We start from the raw sequence: 23,812 nt of genomic DNA, 5'->3' as shown, positions 1-23,812 counted from the left end.
AGTATAGGCAGGGAGAGGGAAGACAAGTGACAAAAAAATTCAAACTTTTTTTTAAGAGCCCCAAAATATTAAAAATATAAAAAGAGTCTATCATGGAGTTATAATAGTGGAAGTATGACAACAACCTAAACATTCATCAGCAGCAAATTGTTTCACTAAATCAAGATACATCCACATTAGAGGATATTTTGCAGCCTACAGAGATGACAATGTGTGGCAGTATTTGTTTAATATGGAAGATGTAATCAATATTGGCGGTTTTTAAAAAGCAGGTGCAAAAAGCAATTTGTTACAAAACCAAATTATTTTTATAAAGTTATTATAGAACTCCTATAAGTTATAGAAATTATAAAAATTATTTTTATAAAAATGATGTGTGCGTGTTGTGTGTGTGTGAGACACTAAAAAATAGTTATCTTTGGGTGGTGAAATTCTAGGTGTTTTAAGTTCCAGTTTCCTTTCTGTATTATCTGTTGGTGGTGTTTTACAAGGAGCATATATTGCTTCTATCATGAGGAGGCAAACTAAAAGTTATTCCAAGTTGTAAAAAGGAAGTCACAGATAACTTTTAATCAACTTCTCCAGCAAAAGCTTGACATGGTGCTTTGCTGGGGCCCTACGGAACCAAGTTCAGGGCAGAGGGAGCCTTGAAGGTTAGACACTGGGACCAGGTAAAGGGTTCAGAGGGCTTCCAAGTCAAGTCTCCCACACATCTGCCCTGACCTGAACTGGCCTGAGAGCCAATGGGGAAACACCACATTTCAGCAACACTTCCTCCCGTGCCCTGGTTCTGAGGCTGCCATGAACTTGGCAGCACCCAGAGTATCCCAATCTTTACTCAGGGGAAAAATAGTTCTTATGTAATCACAAGAACCACACAAGAACGAAGGGAAATAGTAAACTTACCTGTATCTGTTTTCTAGAAATGCTACAGCAAATTACCACACCAAAAGTCTGGTGACTTGAAATGGAACTGTATCTCTCACATGTGGTTGGGAGGTCAGAAGTCCGAAATCGAGGTGCTGGCAGGACTGTGCTCCCCCTGAAGGCTCTCAGGGAGACCCTTCCTTGCCTCTTCCGGCTTCTGGTGGCTCCTGGTGCTCGGGGCAGCACTGCTTCCATCTCTGCCTCTGTCTTCACATCGCCCCCTTCTCAGTGTGTCTGTGTGTCCTTTTCTGTCTCTTATAAGGACACTCTCAGTGGATTCAGGGTCCACCCTACTCCTGTATGATCTCCTCTCAATCCTCACCTTATATCTGCAGAGACCCTATTTCCAATTTAGGTCACAGTCTGAAGTTTGGGGTGGGTGTGAATTTTGGGGGACATTGTTTGGCCCACTATAATATTGTAGACAATATTTGTTCAGGAATCAACAACTCTGAAGAGAATTTACCTTTCTAAAAAGGAGGTGGAAGGCCGGCAGGGGTTGCCAGGGGGCTCGGAATCGGCTCTACCGGGGCCCAGATAGCCCTGCCTCTGTCTTGTAGTTTGGCAATCAGCAAGCTGCCTTGGGGTTAAGATCAGATAGTTTCTGGAGTACAGGACAATAAAATTAGGAACTGGAGAAAAACAACAAGGACAAAGAAACAGTTAAGCAGGAATTGGTTAATGATGTGAATTAGCACAGAGAACATTACAGCTACTATCAAAAATGCAAATGTGCTTGAAGGAGAAGATCAAGGAAATGAGAGAATTCAGGTGCTAAACTAACCATCAATTCAGGAAATAAAAAACGCATCAACTCTACTAAATAATGATCAAGGTCGTCAGCCTCAGAACTAGTTTCTGATAGCAAAGGAGCAGTAAGTCAGGCCTCTAGAAACTGGACTTATATTGAGTCCCGATTAGGGGATTCTTGGGTTTTCTACTTTCTGGATGATCAGTGACGTTCCCCACAACCCAACTTATGTGCTTCTTCCCTATCAGCAAATAGTGTGAAACTGCAGAGTGAAGATCAATGTGATACACTTTCCAAACATCGTCTGGCAGGTACATGTACTAACCAAAAAAGTAGGGAAGTCGCATCATAAAGTCAGAGAGAGATGCTTTCATGTTCCCTTTCCTGCTGGAGATTGAATCCAGAGTAGAGCGTATTTTCTTTTCCAAAGCTATGTGGTGGTGCTTTTACGACTGAAAGCCTCATAGACAAGTGAGAACATGAGTTTGATAGTAATCAAACATAACTCCTCATTCACGGCCAAGACTTCCAGAGACATTGAAGGCAAGACAGGAACCTAGAAACCTGTCCAGTTCAAGTTCTCTCTGTGCAGGTAAGAGATCCGAGGTCCAGATATATAGGTACCCCTTCCAAAATGACTTGCTTGGGCCAAACTAGGATTAGAACCAGGAATCCCAAGCTCCCTTCATGATATGCTTTGAATATTCTCATCAGGCAGCATTCCTTAAACACCTAGACCGTCAGAGTAAAGTGCTACTCTACTTTGAATAAGCCACTCTTGGTTTGCATTAGTGTATCAAGTCACTGTGAGGGGCTAAAAGAGTATCTTCAGTCAAAAAGAGCTAGATACCAAGTAGGTGCTGAACAAGTGGTTTCTAAATGAATAGAATGCAGAATAAGACCAAGGAACAGTGGCTTCCCAGCTGTGCCCAAGACTGGTATCCACGCTCTCCTCTTGGTCTTGGGAGCACCACTAGGCCCCACCTTCCCGCTTTCCTTGCTTTTAAGCGTGGCCATGAGGCTGAGTTCTGGCCAATGGAATGTGAGTGGAAGTCACGGGTGGCACTTCCAGGCCTGGCCCACAAATTTCCTCCCATGCTTGGTCTTCACTCTCTTTCTCCATCACCAGCTGAATGGAGAAGACGCTGAGGACCTGTAAGAAGACGGAGCCATAATAAGGATAGGGCCTGTGTCCTCAAATGACCTAAGAAAGTACAGATTCCCCTCATCCCAAACCCTTTCTTGATCAGAGAAATAAGAAAGAAGTAAACTTGCATTGGGCCAAGCCACCGAGATTTGGGGGTTATTTATTATAGTGGTTAGCCGCTCTGATGAGGTCTGTGTGGGTGGTTAACCAGAACAGGCCAGAATTGTTTAGGGGCGAGGCACTTCGTTGTGACAGGACCAAGGCTGACGATGCTAATTCCCTTTGCTCCCAACTATGTATGCTGCAAACTTGCAGATTTCTCATTCCCTGCCGATCAGCCTCACTCTGTCCCCCAGACCTCTCCTCCTAATTCCCTTTACATCCTCCGCAGTCCCCTTACACACACACACACACACACACGCACACACACACACACACGTGCGCATGGCAACCTCAAACTCTGGAAGCTTAACCTGAAGGTAAGAATTCTAATTCACACTACAGAGACGGGATGGGTGGCAGCAAAGCTCCTTCGCTTGTGAGTTCCCTGGCATGGGCCTGGCCTTAAACAAATCGATTTCTCACAGGAGGAATCTTAGGTTCCCAAATCAGTGGCATGCACTTCACCCTGTGCACATCCTGCTGCCCTCAGAAGACTGGAAGATAGAACTCAAGGGGCGCCTGGGTGGCTCAGTCGGTTAAGCGGCTGCCTTCGGCTCAGGTCATGATCCCAGGGTCCTGGGATCAAGCCCCGCATCGGGCTCCTTGCACGGTGGGGAGCCTGCTTCTCCCTCTCCGTCTGCTGTTCCCCCTGCTTGTGCGCTCTCTCTGATAAATAAATAAATGAAATCTTAAAAAAAAAAAATAAAGATAGAACTCAAAACTGTGTCCTAAATATGGGAGTGGTTATTTTTGTGTAGATCAAAAAGGAAGAACATCATATAAGGGACAAACCAATATGTTATCTTCCCTGAAACTTTGCAGAGAAGGTTTTAGCAGGTTTGACACTTTCAAAAGCCATGGGAAGCACGCATTGATTGAAGAAAGGCATTCCCTCCTGCTGGAAGAGGAGGATGGGTAATGAAGAAACAAGCCAAACAGCCCAGAGGAGGTGTGGATTGCAGTGAAAAGTGGAGAGCTTGTGGGTTTGAAATCTGACCCTGCCATTTAGCAGCAGCATGTCATTGGGCATGGGGTGTTGCATCCCTGGGTCTTACTGTCCTTATCTAGACAGTATAAAATGGAACTGTGACTTCATACCTCCTTCACAGAGTTGCTGTGAGGAGTAAATGATATCACACATGAGAAGGCCCAGCACATAGTGGGGTTCAGCACATCGCAGCTTCCACTGTGAATGCTGTGTCTGAGCACATCAATGATGGTCATCATCATCACAGCATCCAAAACAGCTTCATAGGACACCTGGGTGGCTCAGCGAGTTAAGCGTCTGCCTTCAGCTCGGGTCATGGTCCCGGGGTCCTGGGATCGAGTCCCGTGTCGTGCTCCTTGCTTGCAGGGAGCCTGCTTCTCCCTCTCCTCCCAGCTCAGTGCTCTCTCTCACAAATAAAATTAAAAACAAAACAACAGCTTCATAGTCAAACTTTCAGAAGGTTATAGACTAACAAGAGAACGAGGACAAATTCTTCCTCTTGATTAGGTATCAGTTGATTCATCATGACCGAGGCGGGTACTAGCCAGCAAACGAGATTATTCATAAATCTATTTCGCAGAAGCCTTTGGCAAAATGTCTCAACAATTGCAGGGTCATTTAAGTTCTAGTGATTATGCCTGTTTTGAAACTAGCTATGCTGAATTCTTCCTCCTAGATAAAATGACTTCTATCTTAATTCATGTCTTGGACTTTTAATAGGCTACTTTGCTTAATCTTGGAATTTCTACTACAAATTTAAATTTCCAGTGGCTAACATTAGCAGAAACTTTCAAAAGAAGGATGCCAAAGTTCTAACCTGTTTTTTTCTTTGCTGATTCTGGATAGATACTTACAAGAAATTGCCACAGAACAAAGCACTGGTGCTCACTTCACACCAGCTGTTGATAGCTATGTTTTCACGGTGCCTATCTTTCGTGCCAAGTTACAATCTTACATTTTAAATTGGTGTAAACTAGATTATTGTGTCTCAGGATCAGAATGTACTACTGCAATGTTGCTTCGTAGTTATAAATTATTCATTGCCTATCCCACTAACCGTACAGCACAACTGTAGTCCCCTTCTGACACAGGATGTGGTAGTTATCTAGGCTGTGTAACAAGTTACCCCAAGACTTAGTGGCTTGAAAGAACATTTATTTTCTTTAAAGATTTTATTTATTTATTTGAGAGAGAGCGAAAGCGAGAGAGATTATGGAGGGAGACGGAGAAGCAGACTCATCATTGAGTGGAGAGCCCGATGTGGGACTCGATCCCAGGACCCCGGGATCATGACCTGAGCCGAAGGCAGACGCTTAACCGCCTGAGCCACCCAGGTGCCCCTTGAAAGAACATTTATTATCTTCAAGTCCTTTCTGGGTCAGGTATCCATGTGCCACTTAATTTTGTCCTGTGGTTTGAGGGTCTTTCACAAGGTACAATGGAGGCAGCAGAGAGGGCTACAGAACATCTCAGAACATCTGTAAAGCTCCCTCAAGTGGCTGTTGGCAGGCCTCAGGTTCTCACCGGCTATTGGCTGAAGACTCTTGTGTCTTGCCACTTGAGCTTCCACATAGGGTTACTCACAACATGGCAGCTCTCTCCAAGAAGGAGAGACTAAGAGATGGAGAGAGCAGGTAAGTGCTATGGTCTGATTTTTTGTGTGCCCCCCAAATTGAAATCTAACCCCCAAGACGATGTTATTAGGAGGTAGGGCCTCTGGGAGGTGGTTAGGTCAGGAGGGTGGAACTATGATGAAAGAGATTAGTGCCCTTATAAAAGCCACTGAGCAAGTCCCTTGTCCCTTCCACCATGTGAGGATACAACAAGAAGTTAGCAGTCTGCAACCTGGAAGAGGGTTCTCACTAAAACCCGCCCATGCTGCCACCTTGATCTTGGATTTTCAGCCTCCAGAACAATAGATTTCTGCTGTTTAAGAGCCACCCAGGCCTATGATATTTTGTTATAGCTGCCAGAACAGACTAAGCAAGCAAGAAAGAAGCCACTGAGTCCTTTTATAACCTAACCTCAAGGATGACATCCCATCACTTTTGCTATGTTCTATTTGTTAGAGGTAAATCACTAGGTTTGGCCCACACTCAGGGGGTGGGAAGTACTGGGAATCATCCTAGAACCTGCCTTCCTCACAGGAATACCACTGAAGGCAGTGTTTTGTAAACTAATCCTGGTGAAGGACCAGCTTGCTTTTTTCCCCAATCTTTGGAGGTCAGTACTTTTGTAAAATAAAAATTCATTTCTAAAAACATAACAATGGCATAAAAAAGCAAACCCACTGATCATGTGTTGGATGTCACACAATGTCAAATTGCTGTAAAAATTTCTGAACACTCTCAATTCTATTACCTACCTCATTTGAACCAGAAACAGTTTGTGGGTTGACACCAGTCTTGGACCATTCTTTGAGCAGCACTGACTTAAGGACTTCAACAAATGTAGGTGACTTTTCAAGGCTTTTACAAGACAATGGTTTGCACTTTTTACCTGGCTATTCCTGGAGGGAGAGATTTTAGAAATTTTTAAACACCTAAGAAGTCATTCTTTCTAAATGCACCACTCTCTGCAAACCTAAAATTGGGATCTCTTGTGATTAAAGTCAAGAGTGTATGGGATTGATTCTGAGTCTCCTGTTTAAGATTTTACTGCAGAGTCCTTTATGTGCTCTCCTGTTCACCAATCTGTAAGCAAGAATTAAGACACTTTTGAATGAAGCAGTCTGACAAATATGATTGTCTAAGCACGTTTTTAAAGATGAGGGGTCAACCCCCTTCTCAATTAATGTTACAAAGGAAGTTTGAATGTCCTTCCTGATGCTAGTCTATTATTCAGATCCCTCAAAACACTTCTCAAGTCTAAATTCCTCAATTCAACTGAAAAAAATATATTTTGAGCACCAACTCTGTGTGCAAGATTCTGGAAGATATGACCTTGAAGAAAGCACCATCTCTGTTCTCACTTGGTATATAACACTCCCTTTAGGGTAATGTACATCTCAATATTTTGGCATGTGAGTACATTCTTTCTCTTGTTTCTGAATATGTCAAACATCTCTATCTAATCTCTCAGCATCAGGCAATTTAGTAGGTGCTTGGTAAAAACCTGAGTTCAGTGGACATGAACTGAACCCAGAACCTGAATCCCCTGTCCAGGGACTAAGTGCTGTGAACAAGGCTTTGGTCCCAAACCTCACTAATCTGGCGAGTATCTCTCTTCTAGCCTCTTTGTCACCCCCCTAACCCATCCTTCAGGGCTTAAAGCAGAAGCAACTTTAAGAAGCCTGCTTCTGCCCCCCTGGCTCTCAGTGGGAAAAATGAAATCTCATGTGAACTTTTCACACTAGGCCCAGAAGAGAGAACCAGGTAGAGAAAGGGACCTTTAAAAACAAGTCTTTCTTGCTCAACTCCTTACACAACTGCTAACCCTCAGTTGGTCATCTCCTCCTTCTCCCTCCCCGATCTGAGGAAGAGAGTGAGGGTTATAGTAAAAGCTACATTTGCAAGGCCCAGTACTGAGTACCATGTAGGCACAGAAGTGAGCCAAACAGGTTTCTGCCCCCCTTAAGAATTTACAATGGGCAAATGAAACCAATCCTCAACTACAAAACAAAGTGGAATGTGCCAAGTGTTGTAATGTTGGCATATGGAGAAAGCACTGTGGGAGAACAGATCGGGGAAGAGATTAATTCCAAATGGTGAAAACTCAGAGGATATATCTTTGGGGTTAAGCTTTGGAGGATGGTAACATAAATAATGGGTAACATTCAAAAAACACTTCCTATACCAAGTGCTGTGGTTGGTGGTTTAGATGCATCTCATTTGGGGTTCACAACAGGTCTGCTGGGGATGTGCTATTATCAGTCCCACTTTACAGTGAGGAAACTGAGGCACAGACAGAGTAATTTGTCCAAGGTCCAGGGTCGTAGTAGGTGGAGTGGAGGAGGATCTGAACTCAAACAGGGTAATTCTAGAGCTGCTGCTCTTAACGCTTACTTAACAAGCAAAGGAGACCAGAAGGGAAGGCCCGGCAGTGCGCAGGGAGTGTCCAGGGAACAGTGAGGGGTTGTGATGTTGGAGCACAAGACCTGGAGGGCTGAGGTGTGGGGTGTGTGTGAGGAGGAACAAGGGTTTAGGTGGAGTGTTGTTTGATCTCAACGGCAGCTGTGGAATCTATATGTCAAACTCTGGGCTTTACATAGAATATTTCATCTGACTTAACCACATCCCTATTGGACAGGCACTATTATCCCCATTTTACAGATAAGAGAACTGAGGTACAGAGAAGTTAAGTAACTTACTCAAGGTCATACGACTGGCTGATCGTGGGGCTGGGATATGAAATCAAGGGTCGGACTCCCGAACTCACTGTGCCAGCCAGTGTTCTCACTTGGCGGTAACCCTTTGCATGCTGCCCAGTGCCTCTACTTTTCCCCCAGTCTACACATCCTGTCCCTTCCCACCCACCTTTACTCCTGACCCCACCCCGCACATTCAGCTACAGTCGCCCAGCCCACGAGCACCGAATCGGGACCACCTTGGGCCCAGAACAACCCCCTGTTCCCAGAAAGCTTTGCGTTTCCCCCGAATAAAGAGCTTTTGAGCCGGGGAGCCCCGCCCCCTGCGGGCTCCTCCCACGGCCGCGAGCCCGGGACGGCTGTGGGCGTGTCCCCGGCGGCGGCGCCCGCGGCTCGGGGCGGGGCCTAGCTGGGGGGCGGGGCCTGGTCAGGCGCTGGGCTGCGGGGTGGCCAGGCGGGCTGACTCTCCTTGCAGGTGGCTCCTCTTCCGCCTCTCCTGAACCCCGCAGGCGCCGTGCCGGCTGCCGTGGGAGCGCCTTTGTGTCCGGCCCCGAGAGCCCGCGACGGCCGCTGCGCGCCCGGGTCCATTGTTTCGCTTCTCTGTCTCTTCCGGGCAGGTGCCCGCGGCGCGCGGGGCCCGCACGTGCCAAAGCGGCTGCAGGAGGGCAGGGACCCGCGGGCGCAGGCAGGGGCGTCCCGGGCGCGCGGCGCGAGATGAAGTACCTGAAGCCTTGGTGGTCGGACGGCGGCGGCCTCCTGCACCTCACCATCCTGCTGAGCTTGGCGGGGCTCCGCCTGGACGTGGACCTGGACCTCTACCTGCTGCTCCCGCCGCCCACCCTGCTCTGGGATGAGCAGCTGCTCGCTGGCGGCCCGACGAGCTCCGCCTACGCGCTCAGCCCCTTCCTGGCCTCGGGAGGGTGGGGGCGTGCGGACCAGCTGCACCCCAAAGGCCGCGAGCCGGACCCCGAGGCGGAGCCCGAGGGCCGGCTGCTTCGGGAGGTTCGCGCGCTGCGGGCCCCCTTCATTCCCCGCACCCGAGTGGATGCGTGGCTCGTGCACAGCGTAGCGGCCGGGGAAGCCGACGGGGCCCACGGGCTGCTCGGCGCCGCCGCCGCCGCCGCCGCCGCCGCCGCCTCCTCCGCCGGAGGAGTCGGCGCCAGTGTACACGACAGCAGCCAGGCTGCGCCGGGGGATGGCGGGGACCCCCGAGCGGCTGCAAGTAGCCCCTTGGCCGCCGGGGAAGAGGAGAAGGCACCGGCAGAACCGACGGCTCAGGTGCTGGACGCCGGCGGCCGCGCGAACCAGGTGAGGGGAGCGCGGGGACGCGAGCGCTGTGCTGGGGGAGCTGGCCAGGAGCCCTGCAGGCTTGGGACGGACCCAGGGACGGAGCACACCCGCTCTGCTTCCACCCTCGGCCCCTGGTGGTTGCAGTTTCGGGACCACGCTTGCCTCCCCTTCTTGTGAATCTAAACGGAAGCTGTTAGTGCGGTCGCTATGCTTTTAGGTGTTTGGGAAAGAAATAGGAGAGATCATCCGTTCGGTTGTAGAAGATACCTTTACCGTGTTTGATGGCGGTCTGAGTTCGGGGCTGCTGAGGGGAGAAGGGATGCTGGTAGTTTTCTTGCCTGCGGTCTTCGTTCTGTACCTCGTGTGCATGGAGATGTCTTTTTCTGGAACCAGAGGATCCAAAAGAGGCCTTGGCCACAGGGAGGACCCGTTTCTCTTAACCGTGCTCCCCGGTCTAACGTGATGGCCCCTGCCAGATTTTAACCCAGTTGCAGTTCGTTTTTGCTACTTACCCTGGATTAAGGAGCCGTGGCCAGTGTTCAGTTCCAGGCCAGTTGGCAGACGGTCCCGCTGTGACCTAACCAGCCCTGGCGCCTAACGACCCTCCTCCCTCTGGAACATGTGTAACTTTTTTTTTTTGTTTTTTAAGATTTTATTTATTTGAGAGAGAGAGAGAGAAAGCAGGAGCGGGAAGGAGGGGGAGAGGGAGAGAGACAAGCAGAGGCCCCGCTGAGCAGGGAGCCCCACCCAGCCGGATCCCAGGACCCCAAGACCATGACCTGAGCCGAAGTCAGGCATTTAACCGACTGTGTTAACTCCAGGCGCCCCATGTGTAACTTCTTACGAGCATAAAGAAAGCAGGTACCCTGACAGTCACCTAGTGACTTAACAAGTGCCCTCTGGTTTATGGTTTCAGATCCTTCGGTTTTAACATCCTTTTGAAGCAAAGTTCACTAAGATTGACTGATAGAGTATCTGTGTGGTGCTCCCGCTGGCTCTTGGAGTCTAAAGACACTTATTACCCATTTTTACAAAATTGCCTTACCCAGAGTTCCTTCAAAGGGACCTTTTTAATATCTCTTGGCCCAAACCGTAGTATTAGCAGTCGGTATCGATCAACAGGTGTTCCTTGGATGTTTTTGTGGGGTGCAATCTTATGCAAAATGGGAACTGGGGCTAGACAGGTTTGTTTGCTGCTCTTCAGAATTGCCCTGTTTGTGTAGGCAGTTGCCAGAGGAGCTTCTCCACCCTCTCCCAGAGGGGTCATTGTGCCAAAGTGCCTGTGATTCACTGTTATGCAGATCGGATCCCTTCCTCTTCCTGAGGCCGGAACTAATGGGGTGGGGGTCACCGAGAGTCTCGGTGGGCTTCTGTCCAAAACAAAAAGTGGAAGGTTCTTCTCCCTCACTCAGCCAGTCCTGACCTTCACCTGAGTCCTCTGCTTCCTAAGGAGTGGTGCGTGCTGCGCTACAACCTTTTCAGATCCTGGAACCGGCGGGGGTGGGGTGGGGTGGGGTGTGTGTGTGTGTGTGTGGGTAACCCAATGCACCGTGCTATGGCAGACGGCACCCTCCCCTCCTCCGCTGGATGCCACCCACCTTGCAAAGCATACTGGGCCTGGAGGAGGTGTAGCTGTTCGCTCTGGGAGCACGTCCTTCCCCTTCTTGGCATTACCTATTTGGACTGGCAAACCTGCTTTGGCGGAAGCTCTGGGGGCCAAGGACCGGCCACACCTCCCATGGAGGGTTGAGCCCCACTTTCCTAGGGGGGAGGATGAAGTTCATACGGGGCCAATCTTGTGGTGTAGCCTTCCCCCCCTGGCATGTGTGGGCCTGCTGGACCCTGGGTGGGCCTGGGGAGGGTGGGGGCGCGCGGACCGCGCGTCTGTCATAGCACGGTGCATTGGGTCTCTCTCACACACACACACACACACACACACACACACACACACACACACACACTACCCATGGGGTGCCCTGGGTAGTTTCATTCCGGCGATGATCCGCTGTGGAACACCTTACAGTATTCACAGCCAGTTCACCTTTGTTCGTAACACCTTTTATTTATTTATTTTTTTCAAAGATTTTTATTTATTTATGAGAGAGAGAGAAACAGCATGAGAGGGGAGAGGGTCAGAGGGAGAAGCAGGCTCCCCACTGAGCTGGGAGCCTGATGTGGGACTCGATCCCAGGACCCCGGGATCATGACCTGAGCCGAAGGCAGTCGCTTAACCAACCGAGCCACCCAGGCACCCGGTAACACCTTTTAAAAAACAGAAACAAAAAAGCATAAGGAGCTTCTATCTGGTTGTAAGTTTGTATGTATTTGGTAATACCTTTTTTTTTTTTAACATCAACTTGAGAGGTAGGCAGGTGGGGCATCCTTCTATCCAATTTGTACTAAAGGAAAATAGAGGCCCAGCGAGGTTAGGGCACTTGGCTAAAGCCACACAGTTAATTGGTGCCAGAAGTGCACCCAGACAGAACCTGAGCTTCCTGACTCCCGTGTTAGCACACTGAGCGTGCGGCTGCCGTGGGGTGGTGCCCCCACCCCCCACTCCTGACCTCAGCACCACTGCTCTCCAATGTTGCATTGACTTTTAAAAGCAGACTGTACCATCCGTAATACCGAGCTTACAATCTGGAACGTTGACTCGGGGGGGGGGGAAACGGCACCGGGGTTTGCAGTCCGCAGACCTGGGTTTAGGGCCATCACTTACTAATGTCAGGTGGGAGCGTGCTGCTTATTCTACGGTTTGTGCAAATTAAATGGGAAAAGCCTGCGTGAAGTGCCAGCCCAGTGCCTGGGTTGTAATTGCTGTTCCTTCGCCTCTGTTCTCAAGCCACCCTTCTTGACCTGCCTCCACTCCCTCCATTCGCTTTTGTCTTGTTTATGAGTCTGCCCCGGTTGTTTGCTTGCTAAGGGGGTGTGGTGTGTTGTGGCCAGACCGCCTGGTTTTGAATCCCAGCTCTGCTGCTTACAGCTCTGTGACCTTGGGCTAGTTTCTTCACCTGTCTCTGCTTCAGTTTCCTCACCTGCACAATGGGAATCGTCAAGGTGCCCCCCACATAGGGTTGAGAATTCATTCATTCCACGTCAGAGGCTTAGAAATGTGCCGGTCACGTCTCGAAGCACTTAATAAAAGTTAGCTGCTGTTAACTTCGAAAAGAGGGAGTGCTTTGTCCTACAGGAACATCAGAGGTTTGTGGTGTTTGTTTTTAAATAGATAATTCCGGTGGCTTATATTTGAGTTGTAGGAGATTCTGGTTGTAGAGGATAATTTTCCATAATTTTTGTACATTTGCAAAAATGTCTTGGAGTGGGGGATTTTCCAGGTATCAAAAGAGGTACTGCTTTGGTTTCACTTCTTAGTGGGGCCAATCATTATCTGAAAACAGAATCCGGAATTCCCCAGGGCAGACCTGCTTCCCTTGAAAACCAGAGCCATTCACTCACAACCGAAGGCGCGTGTGTTTTCAGAGTAAGGCATGGGTTAAACGAGGACTTGAACAGTTTTTCCAGATTTGACTGTGTGAGCATATTTGAAGGCGGGTGACTACCTATAGCCAGCACCAGTATTTTAGAGCACTGTATCCACTTTGAAGCTGAGAGGCTTGTAGTCATCTTGATAATGGTTTCAAGCCCCAGAACCAGGACCCGGCGATGGGTGAGGGGTCCTGCGGGACCTCGTGGGATGGACCAGGTTTCTTCAGGTCACAGCAAGAATCTGATACAATCAGGACTCGCTTCTAAGAGTAAAGGAAGAGGAAGAAGCTCCTTGATTGTTAAAGTAAAATTTGTTTTTCATTTCAAAAGCAAAGTTAATCCCTGGTGCCTGGGCAATTGGAGGTAGATGAAATTTCAAACACTTGCTTGTTTTTAACTTACAACTGTGGTACAGAGATAGTCTTAGACATTCGTACAACTCAGTAGAATGAAGTTTCAGAGGAGGCTCTTTGCTTACTTAAGGACTCGATAAAAATTCACCTGAGGTCTTATGGGGAAAGATGGCATGCATCACTTACTAGTGTCCTAGGGCAGCTGTAATAAAATGCCACCAACTGGGTGGCTTGAACAGCAGAAATTTGCTGTCTCCCAGTTCTGGAGGTGAAAAGTTGGGAATCAAGGCTTGGTTCCTTCTGAGGCTGAGAGGGAGGCTGTTCCAGGCCTCTCTCCTAACTTCTGGTAGTTTGCTGGCAATCTTTGGTGACCCTTGGTCCTTCCCTCACTCCCTCCCATTTTAGTTTTAAGGAATCTCCACACCCAACCTGGGGCTTGAACTCACAGCCCCAAGATCAAGAGGTGACCCTTAGTTTCCACTGAGTCACCCCAGTCTCTGCCTTTATCTTCACAAGACATTCTCCCTGTGTGCTCATTTGTATCCAAATTTCCCCTTTTATAAGGACACCAGTCATACTGGATTAGGGCTCACCTTGCTCATCTTAATTACATCTGCAGTGACCCAGTTTCCAAATAAAATCACATTCTTAGGTACTGAGGGTTATGGCTTCAACATGTGGATTTCGAGGGACTCATGCCCTCTTTAGCTTGCTTAGCAAGTAGGCTGCAACAATTTCTGGAAGCAACTGGTCTAAGTGTAGGATCATTTGCTGCAGGATTTGGTGTATGTTTGTGAGCAAACCTGGGTTGGTTGGTTGGTTGGTTGGTTTTTTGCTGACTTCATGTGCAGCTAACCCCAAGGAACCTTACTTCCAACTTTTTCCAGTCAGTCCTTCACCTCAATTTGTGGTTTACAGAAATCTCCCCTCTGCACTGTCCTTTGTATCATTTGGCTGCTCTCCATTTTCCCCTGCTTCTCCGCTCAAAAGTCAGAGTGCAGGGCCCAGGCCCCAACTCCAGGGCAGGCCGGGCTAGTGGTCAAGTGTGCTTGGCGCTGGGGTCAGACCAGCTGGGGTAGCTGCAGATCTCCACTCCACTGCTGACTGGTCGTATGATCTGGGGCACACTTCTTAACCTGTCTGTGCCGTGGTTCCCTTATCTGTAAAATGGGATGGTAAGAGTACCTTAACGGAGTCGTCGTGAGGATTAAAGGCGATCATACAGGTTAGCAGGTTGGTACGTAGTAAGCCCTCAGTAATGTCAGCGACTGCTGTTAATTCAGCTGGGGCTGTAATGCCCCTTCCCTGATTTATTCCTGTTCATTCTCTTGCCAGGCACAGGTTTCCAAAGCTCACGTTCGTCTCTTCACTTTCATCTGGGGAGCCTCCACCAGCTCATTACCTACCTACCAATTGGACATTTTGTCATTCGAGGCTCCGCATTTGGCTAGTGTGACCTAACTCCCCAACTGCCCTCGCTGAGCTCATCCCCCCCTACCCGTGGCCTACTTTCCACCTCAGACTTTCTCCCTTCCTTTTCCCCACACAGGCCCATGCTTTCCCGCGCCTAACTCTCTGTTACCTGTGCTCAGAATGGCATCCTTTCTTTCCTTCCAAGTCTTTTACTGTTAAATTCTCAGACTCATCTCAACTATCATCACCTCATCTACAAGCATTAACCGTTCTTTCCTTTGAGTCCTGTCAAGCCCTGTCACACTATGTACTATTTCATCTATGGGCCTTGGCAAGCTCTACGTGGAACCGCAGTGTCTTGAGCATGGAAACTGGGTCTTCATTTTAACCTGGAGGGTAGCAGCAGAGACAGGGTTAAGAGCAGACGCCCACCCAGCTAGCCTCTGCTGAGCACTCCTCATCTGTTCCCCCCGTCGGCCTTGCAGAACTTCCAGGATTCCGTGAGCTTGAGTGTGTCTTGGGTCATTCAAGGTAGAGTCCTAACTAGGAAGTAGGTCAGATCTGAAATCCTGATAGGCCGTCTGAGCATTTGATGCCAGTTTGAGTGGATGGGGGCCATGGAAAGCTTTCAGGTTGGCACTGTAATGAATCAGGTGGTGAAACTTAGAATTGCCTAAAGTTATATAGCAAGTTAGTGACCTTACCCAGACTAGAACAAGCCTCCCACCCACTACAAAACTGCAAACTTGTGAAGACACAGTTCTCCCATTTGTGGCAGCCTTTTGATACAAAGAAGTTTATTCTCAGAATCTAGTTGTTAAGGATCTGTGTGAATATTCAAACATGCTTCTGGGCAGCCGAAGCTGGCTGTGGCTCAGGCACCCCCCTGGGTCGGTTCTGGTTCAGTTGCCGGTGGTGGTTGGCAGAGTCTGGATGGCGGCATAGAGGCCAGGCACGGCCTTTTGAGGTTGGAGAGAACTGGGTTCCCATGGGCATCAGAGAACAGAACCAGTATGATCAATATGCGTGTGTATATGTACATGTGCGTGCCTCTGTCTCTTTCAGAGATTTATTTCAACTGGCCCATGTGATCATGGAGGCTGGCAGGTCCAAACTGTAGGGGAGCTGGAAACTCTGGACGGGCCCTGGTGCCACAGGCTTGAGGCAGAATTTCTCCCTCAGTGAAACCTCTGTTTTGTTCTTAAGGTCCTTCCACTGGTTGGATGGGACTCACTCAGATTACCAAGACCGTCTCTTCCTGAAAGTCACTTGGTTGGGAACTTGGTTGACTAGCTGTTGACCCCACGTCCCGAATACCATCCTGGCAGTGACACCTGGGTGAGCGTTTAATTGCACAACCAAGAGCAGCAACCTAGCCACTCCGACACACGGAACCAACCCTCACACCACCCCAGCTCCTCCTCTTCCGGGCAGCCTCTGCAAGCCTTGGTTTCCGAATTGTAGAAGGAGAGTATTAACCTGTTTCTGGGAGAGTTCTTAGGAGGATTACATCACGCAGTCTGTCAGAGGGCTGGGACAGGTCCCGGCATGTTACTAGATGTGTAACAGAATTTGCTCTGATTGCCCCGGAGCTGGGGGTCGACTCTCCAGGGAGCCACTGTCCTCTGGAGGACAGTTTCAGACGGCTAGGTCATGCTGGGACCTGCTTTGGTGTAGGAGGAGGAACTCTTCTCTCCATGAGGGGGAAATCATGCTGGAAATGCTTGAGTGCATTGGGGATGTCCCATGCTGAGAAGATCAGACTGAGGGAAGAACACGAAGGGCAACTCAAATATTTGAAGAGCTGTTATGTAAGGGAGGCCTTGAAATTGTTGAGGAGGCAAACCCTGAACCTCTGAAGGCTCATCTAAAGGAAGAACCCTTTTTTTTTTTTTTTTTTTTTAAGGTAGGCTTTACACCTAGGCTGGGGCTTGAACTCACAACCCTGAGATTAAGAGTTGCATGCTCTAAGGACTGAGCCAGTGAGGCACCCCTTTCGTAGCCTTTCTTAAGAGTTGAGTTTCTCGGGGCACCCGGATGGCTCAGCTGGTTAAGCGTCTGCCTTTGGCTCAGGTCATGATCTCAGGGGGCCTGGGATTGAGCCCCGCATTGGGCTCCCTGCTTAGCGGAAAGTCTGCTTTTCCCTCTGCCTGCCGCTCACCCCCCCTCCCCACCCCCACCGCTTGTGCTCTCTTGCTCGCTCTTTCTCTCTCAAAAAAATTAAATCTTAAAAAAAATAAAAGAGCTGAGTTTCTGCAAGGGTGATCCAGTGAGTGCATCAGTTACTAACTTGCCTGTTAAAATGCAGATTTGGGGGCCCACCCCAGACGGGCTGAACTAGAGCCTCTCAGGTGGGACCTGGGAGTCTGCAGTTTACCTGACCTCCTGGTGATCCTTGCACCAGTCCAAGCCTGCCCTCAGCCATAGTGCTCCTCTCCCGGGGCCCCCAGTATCCCACAACCCCTGCATCGAAGGGGGGACTGCCTGGCTGAAAGCCTGCCCTTCTGTAAATTTAAGGCCCAGAACAGCTGAAGGCCTGGGCAGCAGGGCCAGAGCTAGTGGTCTGGTTTACCAGGTGTTTCCGAGCTGAAGCCACATCTGTCTAGTTACCTGCTGGAGCATGGGGAACTGGCTTGCCAAGAAACTAATAATGAGTGCAGAACTTCAACAGTCGGGTTAGGCGTGCTGACTCCACACACAGATGAAAATCCACGTAGAACTTCTGACTCCCCCAAAACTTAACCACTAATAGCCTACTGGTAACTGGAAGAGTCGATGGCACATACTCTGTAGGCTACATGCACTACATTCTGTGTCCTCGCAGTAAAGGAAGCTTGAGGAAATACATTACAGTACAGGACCGTAGGAAATCCACGTATAAGCGGACTTGGCGCAGTTCAAACCTGTGTTCAAGGGTCAATGGTAGCTTTGCACAGAAAGGCAGTTCAAAGCTCTTGCTTAAGTTCTAAAACAGGCAAAGCCAAGGTAGAAATAATCAGAATAGGAGAGAACTTTCTAGGCAGGTAAAAATGTTCTGTGTCAATTAGAGATGTGAGCTAAGTGGGCGCCTCCATTGATCAAAATTGTACAGCTAAGGGGGCGCCTGGGTGGCTCAGTCGGTTAAGCGGCTGCCTTCGGCTCAGGTCATGATCCCGGGGTCCTGGGATCGAGCCCCGCATCGGGCTCCCTGCTCCGCAGGAAGCCTGCTTCTCCCTCTCCCACTCCCCCTGCTTGTGTTCCCTCTCTCGCTGTGTCTCTCTCTCTGTCAGATAAATAAATAAAATCTTTATATAAAAAAAAATTGTACAGCTAAGGTTTGTGCATTCCTGCCTGTGTAAATCTCGCCTAAAAACCGTGATGGAATGGTTCTGCGGGGGCCCCCGGGGGGGTGGTTATTGATGATAGAAGCACGGCGGCAAGCTGATAGTGGCCGAAGCTGGGTGATGGATACCCGGAGGGTTTACTAGAGTTTGTTTTCTGCTTATTTTATGTGTTTGAAATGTTCGATTGTAAAGAAAATACAAAAACGTCATGCGTTTTGAGGCCCACTTGGCCTGCCTTGCCTGTCGGGGTAAGCCAGCCTAAAATAAATGAATCGTAGCTGCATTTCTACTGCCCACCTCCCCGCTCCCCCAGCCCCTCAGCCCGCATGGAGGGGCCACTGGGCATGAGAAACAGCGCCTTTTAAAGTGAGAGCCTGTGAGTTGGTGCTCCTGCCCTGCGGCAGAGGTGTGGAGGCTCCTATTTAGAGACACCCCTTATTATTTCTATACTTGACTTCTAGCGGGCAGTCACATCAAGTGACTTGGTGTTAGCCCTGTGGAGCATTCCTGCCAACTGTCCAGCTGCCTCCCTCCCGCCTCCAGGGGCTTCATACAGGAGTTAGACTATAGCACATGTTGTGACGGAAAATTCTCCAGCGTCTCTTCCAAGTGGAGAGAATGGGGCCTCGGGAAATGGGACCTCCAGGCGCTGTTGTCTAGCTTGAACAGTCGCAGTTCATGGCTGGGCTTGGTCTGTCCATAACAGCCCCCACCCTACCCCCTTATTTTGAAACAAATCCCAGGCATCGTTTCTTGTGATTCCCATGCCAGTTCTTTGCAGGGACTTAGCAAAGAGAAGAGAAAAGCCCAGCTGTGTCCTGGTCTTACTCTCCCCACTACCTTCGTTGACTCAGAAAAACTTCTGTAAGGATTTCCATTTATATCCCTAAAATAGAAAGACTCTCCTAATAGAGGGTAACCATTAACACCCCTAAAAAAGAATCAACTATAATTCTTCAATGTCACCACATTTCCAGTCGGTATTCAAGTTCCCCTGAACACTCTGTGAGTAGTCTTCCCACGGTTGGTCTGTTGGACTCACGGCGCAGACAAGATCTACACCCAGCCGGCAGCCAGCTGTGTGTGTGGGGAAAGTGATGCTCACGCCGCCAGGGGTGTCATTTCCTCCAGTGGGGTCAGCCCGTCCCAGCGCAGGGCCAGTGGTGGTGCTGGCGGGGTCCTGGCCGGAGGCAGAATCTCCCCCTCGATGGCTCCCATGAAGAGACTTCATGAATGACTTGTTACAGGAGCAGATGGGGGTGTTAGAGCTCCCAGAGACCCCCCCATCGGGCGGGGTGGGGGAAGGCTTGAACGTGTTACCAGAGCCCAGTGAGGAGGGTGAGGAGGGTGCAGTCATGGCAGATCAAGGGGGAGAGATGCTCCCTGCTTCTGTCGCTTCAAAGCTATGTGACCTAGGCCAAGTTGCTTAACCTCTCTGGGCCTCTGCTTCCTCCTCTGTCACAGAAGGTAACAACAGTACCTATCTTACAGGGATGCCGAGCAGCTTAAATGAGATCATGTATGGGGTGCCTGGCCCACAGCGAGTGCTCAATAAATGGGAGCTATAATTATTATAAACTGCTATTAAAAACCACCCGGGCCAAATAGGACACAGCCTCTCTTTATCTGGCTCCTCGTTTCTCTCTAGACCTGATGACTCCAGCTTGCCTCCAGCCTAGAGACAGGCCTCACAATTCTTTGGCCTTTACCCCTCTCCCTCTGATGTCATGCTTCTCGTAGGCAACACATTGTTCTTTGTCTTTGAAGGTTCATCCAGCCCTAAAGGTCAAAGCAGGTCTCAGTCTTGTTCCTCCCCCAGAAGCATAAACGAAAGGCCCAGTTAAGCCAGCTGGGACTGTTCACAAAGACTTTTTTCAGGGTCAAGCTCTGCATCACACTATTCAGGTCCCAATACGTTATAGTAAGTACAGACTTGGAAATCATGTTGCCAGTTATCAGGAGCTTCGGAGAGTCAGCAGAAAGAGAAAAGCCCAGCTTCGCTCCTCTCGTCCCCTTCCCACCACCTCCATTGACTCAGAAAACTTGTGTGCAAGGTTCTGCTCCTTAACATTGGTGGCAGAGGTGAATAACAGCTGGAGGACAGCTTTTCGTAAGTTTCCAGCCCCTCAGAGAAAAGATCCAAATAATTGTAATTTTAGATAGGATAGGATAAGTGTCAGAAGAGAAAATCCAGAAGCCATTGTATTTGAGAGACAGGAGGACCAAGTTTTAGCTGAGGGGCCCAAAATGGCATGGTTCTGGACCCGTGCAGAGGAAGAGATGAGTCACCTCCCAGCTGAGAGGGCTGTGGTGGGGAGGACATTTCTAGCAGGTGCCAGTTCAGTCCAAGTCACTGGATTTTTAGCTGTGATTCTTCAGGGCGGCAACTCACAAGTTTACGATGGCTTCCTATGGTAAGCATGGAGACTTTTTTTTTTTTTTTTTTTGAGTCTCAACCCCACAAAAGTAAAAATCACCTATGCACAAATAAAAAGTAACTTAATGACGGGTTTGGCTGACCCATTCTTTAAATTAAGAGCATGGCCCATAAATCTCCAGTATATACAACAGTACTTGTAAAGCACATATACTCCGTATCTCAGCTCCATGTCACTGAGTGGAGAAAAATCGGAGGAGACCCGAGCAAAGATAAGAAGTCCTGGTACCAGGGCCTGTTTCGCTTTCTCTTGACATTCTGATGGAGTGGCCAGCAGTTAGTCATTAATTGCAACTCTTCAGAATCACAGAATAGAAAGGAGTAGTAGTTAGGATAACATCTTAAATGTATAAAGTGCTTTTTCTCAACTAATTCCTTAAAATGTGAATTAGAAAATATCCTTTCACTTCAACAGACAAGGAAACGGAGGGTCAGAGTGGCCCGAGGTCGTACAGCTGATCAGAATAGGACGGCCTTTTTACTCAGCCATTTTTGGATCTGAGCCCTCCATAGGGCATTTTTTTTTTTTTAAGATTTTATTTATTTTGAGAGCGAGCGAGCACATGGGGGTTGGGGGTGGGGGGAGGGGAAGAGGCAGAGGGAGAGAAAGAATCTCAAGCTGACTCCATGCTGAGCACGGAGCCGCACCCGATCTTTCAGCCCTGAGATCATGACCTGAGCCGAAATCAAGAGTCAGACTCTTAACGGACTGAGCCACCCAGGTGCCCCTCCATAGGGCTTTCGAGGCTGGGCAAATTAATACTACAAATACGATACGCCTTTTTGTACTTTCTAAATAGAAATGTTATAATATCATCCTCTACACCCCTCCCTGCCTTGAGATCCGGTCTCCTTTCTTCCCACCAAGATAAAATTATGAACTGTGATGTCACAAATTGGGTTCCCTGGGAGGGGAACTCTGAGATCACGTTAGGTGTGCGGGATGATTCTAGGGCAGCAACCATGGGCACTACGTCTAGGGAAGGGAGGACAAGAAATCAGGATCCGACAGAAGCAGAAGTCAAGCTTGATGCAGGCTAAGGAAACCAGGAGCTTTGGGGCTAACGTGGTTCATCACAGTTGTCCCATCTTGGGCCAAGATGGCTGGGCCTTCATACCCTCCCTGCCCAGGGAAGGATGTGCCCTTAGGGGGAGTGGCTGTCAGCAGCTGAGGCGTTCTTAGAGGCACAGCTGGACGCTCTCTGCCCACCGGGCCTTCCTTGAGGGCAGTCTGGGTTACACAGGTCCACGTGTGGTACACTGACCCAGGGAAAAGTCTTTGCATTCGTCTCTTCTCATGATCTGTTTCTGTTAGCTTTGCAGCAGCTGCCCCTAAATGATAGTTGAAGGAATGAGTGAAGAGCCAGCCAGGGAAATACTGAACACCTAAGGCTGTGCATTCCACGTCTGTGGAATTCCATCTGCCATCAAGATTCTTTTTTTTTAAGATTTTATTTATTTGACAGGGAGCACAACTGCTGAGCAGGGAGCCCAACGCGGGGCTCGATCCCGGGCCGCTGGGATCATGACCTGAGCCGAAGGCAGACGCTTAACGACTGAGCCACCCAGGCGCCCTGCCATCAAGATTCTTGATGGTCACCAGTCTCCTCTGTCCCCTGTGGCCTCATAGTCAGGGTGACCATGTGGGACAGTCTTAGTTTGTGCCTGGGGTCCAACTTAATTGTTAATAGCACCGTCTTACCTTTTCAAAAGTGGCCTGGTTTGGGGGATAAATTCTGTAGCCACTTTCATAGGCCTTTGGAGAGTCAGAACCGGCAAGGCCCTCTCAGGAGCCTATGTAGGTACTCACCGCTGAAGGGAAGCGCCGCATGTCTCACCACCTGCCTCTCCTACCTCCCTCTCTCTGTGGCCAGAGAGGAAGAAGAAATACCTGCAGGCAGCACTGCTCAAATCCCTGTTCCAACCGTGACTTTCCTCCCTTGGCTCCTTCAGCTAGCTCCTCATGCCTCCATCCTGAAGGGTCTTCAGAAACCCTCTTACATGTGGACTCTGTGTTCCCCAACTTGAATCTAGAGCACTGCCATCTACTGTCTTCATGTCACCACTTGCTTCATGGGTACATTGAGAGCTCCAAGATTATTGCCGCCTAATGAGCTGCATTTTTAACCTTTTAATTAACAAAATATTAAGAAACAAATCCAGAGTCGGTAGGGTATGAGGAAGTGGATATATTCAAATACCATTGAGCCTTTTTGGAGGGCTCTTTGGCATACCCCATGAAAGAAGGTTTTTGTTTTGTTTTGTTTAAGATTTTTATTTGAGAGAAAGAACATGAGCAGCAGGGAGGGGCAGGCAGAGGGACAAGCAGACTCGACCTGGGACTCGACCGCAGGATTCTGGGATCATGACCTGAACCCAAGGCAGACGCTTAACCGACTGAGCCACCCAGGCACCTCCCCATGAAAGAAGTTGAAAACAACGTCAGCATAATTTTTTTAAAAAGTTAAAAAATACAAACTGGTGCGGGCAGAATTCACGAAGAAATCTTTGAGACTTTCCAGTAGGGAGTTCTGTTACATAAAGTTTCCCAATTCTTTTTTTTTTTTCAAAACCAGCACAGCAATGATACTAAGACCTAAAAAAATACATACATCAGAGAAATCTAAGAATCACTCTTACGCATATTCACACAGAATACTAAATAAAATATTAGCAAGGCATACCAAAAATGTAGATGCAAGAAGCATTTTTACTGTTTATATTAACTACCCATTGTTGACTAACAAATTGTTGCAAATTTAATGGCTTAATACAACAAGGATTTATTATCCCACAGTATCTGTGGGTTAGAAATTCTGTAGCAGCTTGCCTGGGTGGTTCTCATTCAGGGATTCATGAGATTGCAACCAGGGTGTTGGTTGTGTCTATCTGAAGGCACGATGAAGCTGGAGGATCCACTTCCAAGATGGATCTGTGTTGGCTGTTAGCAGGAAGCCTCAGTTCTTTGTCAAGTAGGCCTTTCTGCGGAGAGCTTGATCTTACAACACAAGCAATGGCTTTTGCTAGAACAAGTGATAGTGAGCGAGGAAGAAGCTGGGGCTCTAACCATCACTTCCACCTGACTTGTTGGGAACAGTTCACTAGGTTTTTAGCCCCCACTCAAGGGGAGGGTAATTAAGTTTTACGTCTTGGAGAAAAGAGTCGAATAATTTGCGGACATATTTAAAAATCCTTTTAATATTCAGTATCCACTTCTACTTTTTAAAAA

General features: G+C 48.7%; 1 protein-coding gene and 1 long non-coding RNA gene across 4 annotated transcripts in view; one reads left to right on the top strand and one right to left on the bottom strand.

Moving 5' to 3' along the window:
* The window catches only part of LOC135362100 (uncharacterized), a 34,192-nt gene extending 21,151 nt beyond the window's left edge, over positions 1-13,041 (bottom strand). Inside the window, exons 1-4 of one of the 2 annotated variants that reach the window (XR_010406498.1) lie at positions 12,607-13,041; positions 6,341-6,484; positions 2,663-2,831; positions 907-1,559 (exon numbers count right to left, since the gene is read on the bottom strand). This is a non-coding gene — a long non-coding RNA (uncharacterized LOC135362100). Of the gene's footprint in view, positions 1-906; positions 1,560-2,662; positions 2,832-6,340; positions 6,485-9,838; positions 10,333-12,606 lie in introns of those variants that run through there. The other variant, XR_010406499.1, reaches the window with a different exon arrangement.
* The window catches only part of NFE2L3 (NFE2 like bZIP transcription factor 3), a 29,570-nt gene continuing 14,447 nt past the window's right edge, over positions 8,690-23,812 (top strand). The window contains exon 1 of one of the 2 annotated variants that reach the window (XM_054505250.2): positions 8,690-9,589. In XM_054505250.2, coding sequence (XP_054361225.1) covers positions 8,996-9,589 — 594 coding nt within the window. In that variant the 5' untranslated portion in view covers positions 8,690-8,995. The remainder of the gene's footprint in view (positions 9,590-23,812) is intronic. The other variant, XM_045864539.3, reaches the window with a different exon arrangement.

This window comes from Mirounga angustirostris, unplaced genomic scaffold (assembly GCF_029215605.1).
Source record: "Mirounga angustirostris isolate CCGP_5_RB_7025 unplaced genomic scaffold, mMirAng1.0.hap1 SCAF_12, whole genome shotgun sequence".
Lineage (NCBI taxonomy): Eukaryota > Metazoa > Chordata > Mammalia > Carnivora > Phocidae > Mirounga > Mirounga angustirostris.
The sequence above is the reverse complement of the archived record's forward strand: the minus strand, read 5'-3'. Positions and strand labels throughout refer to the sequence as shown.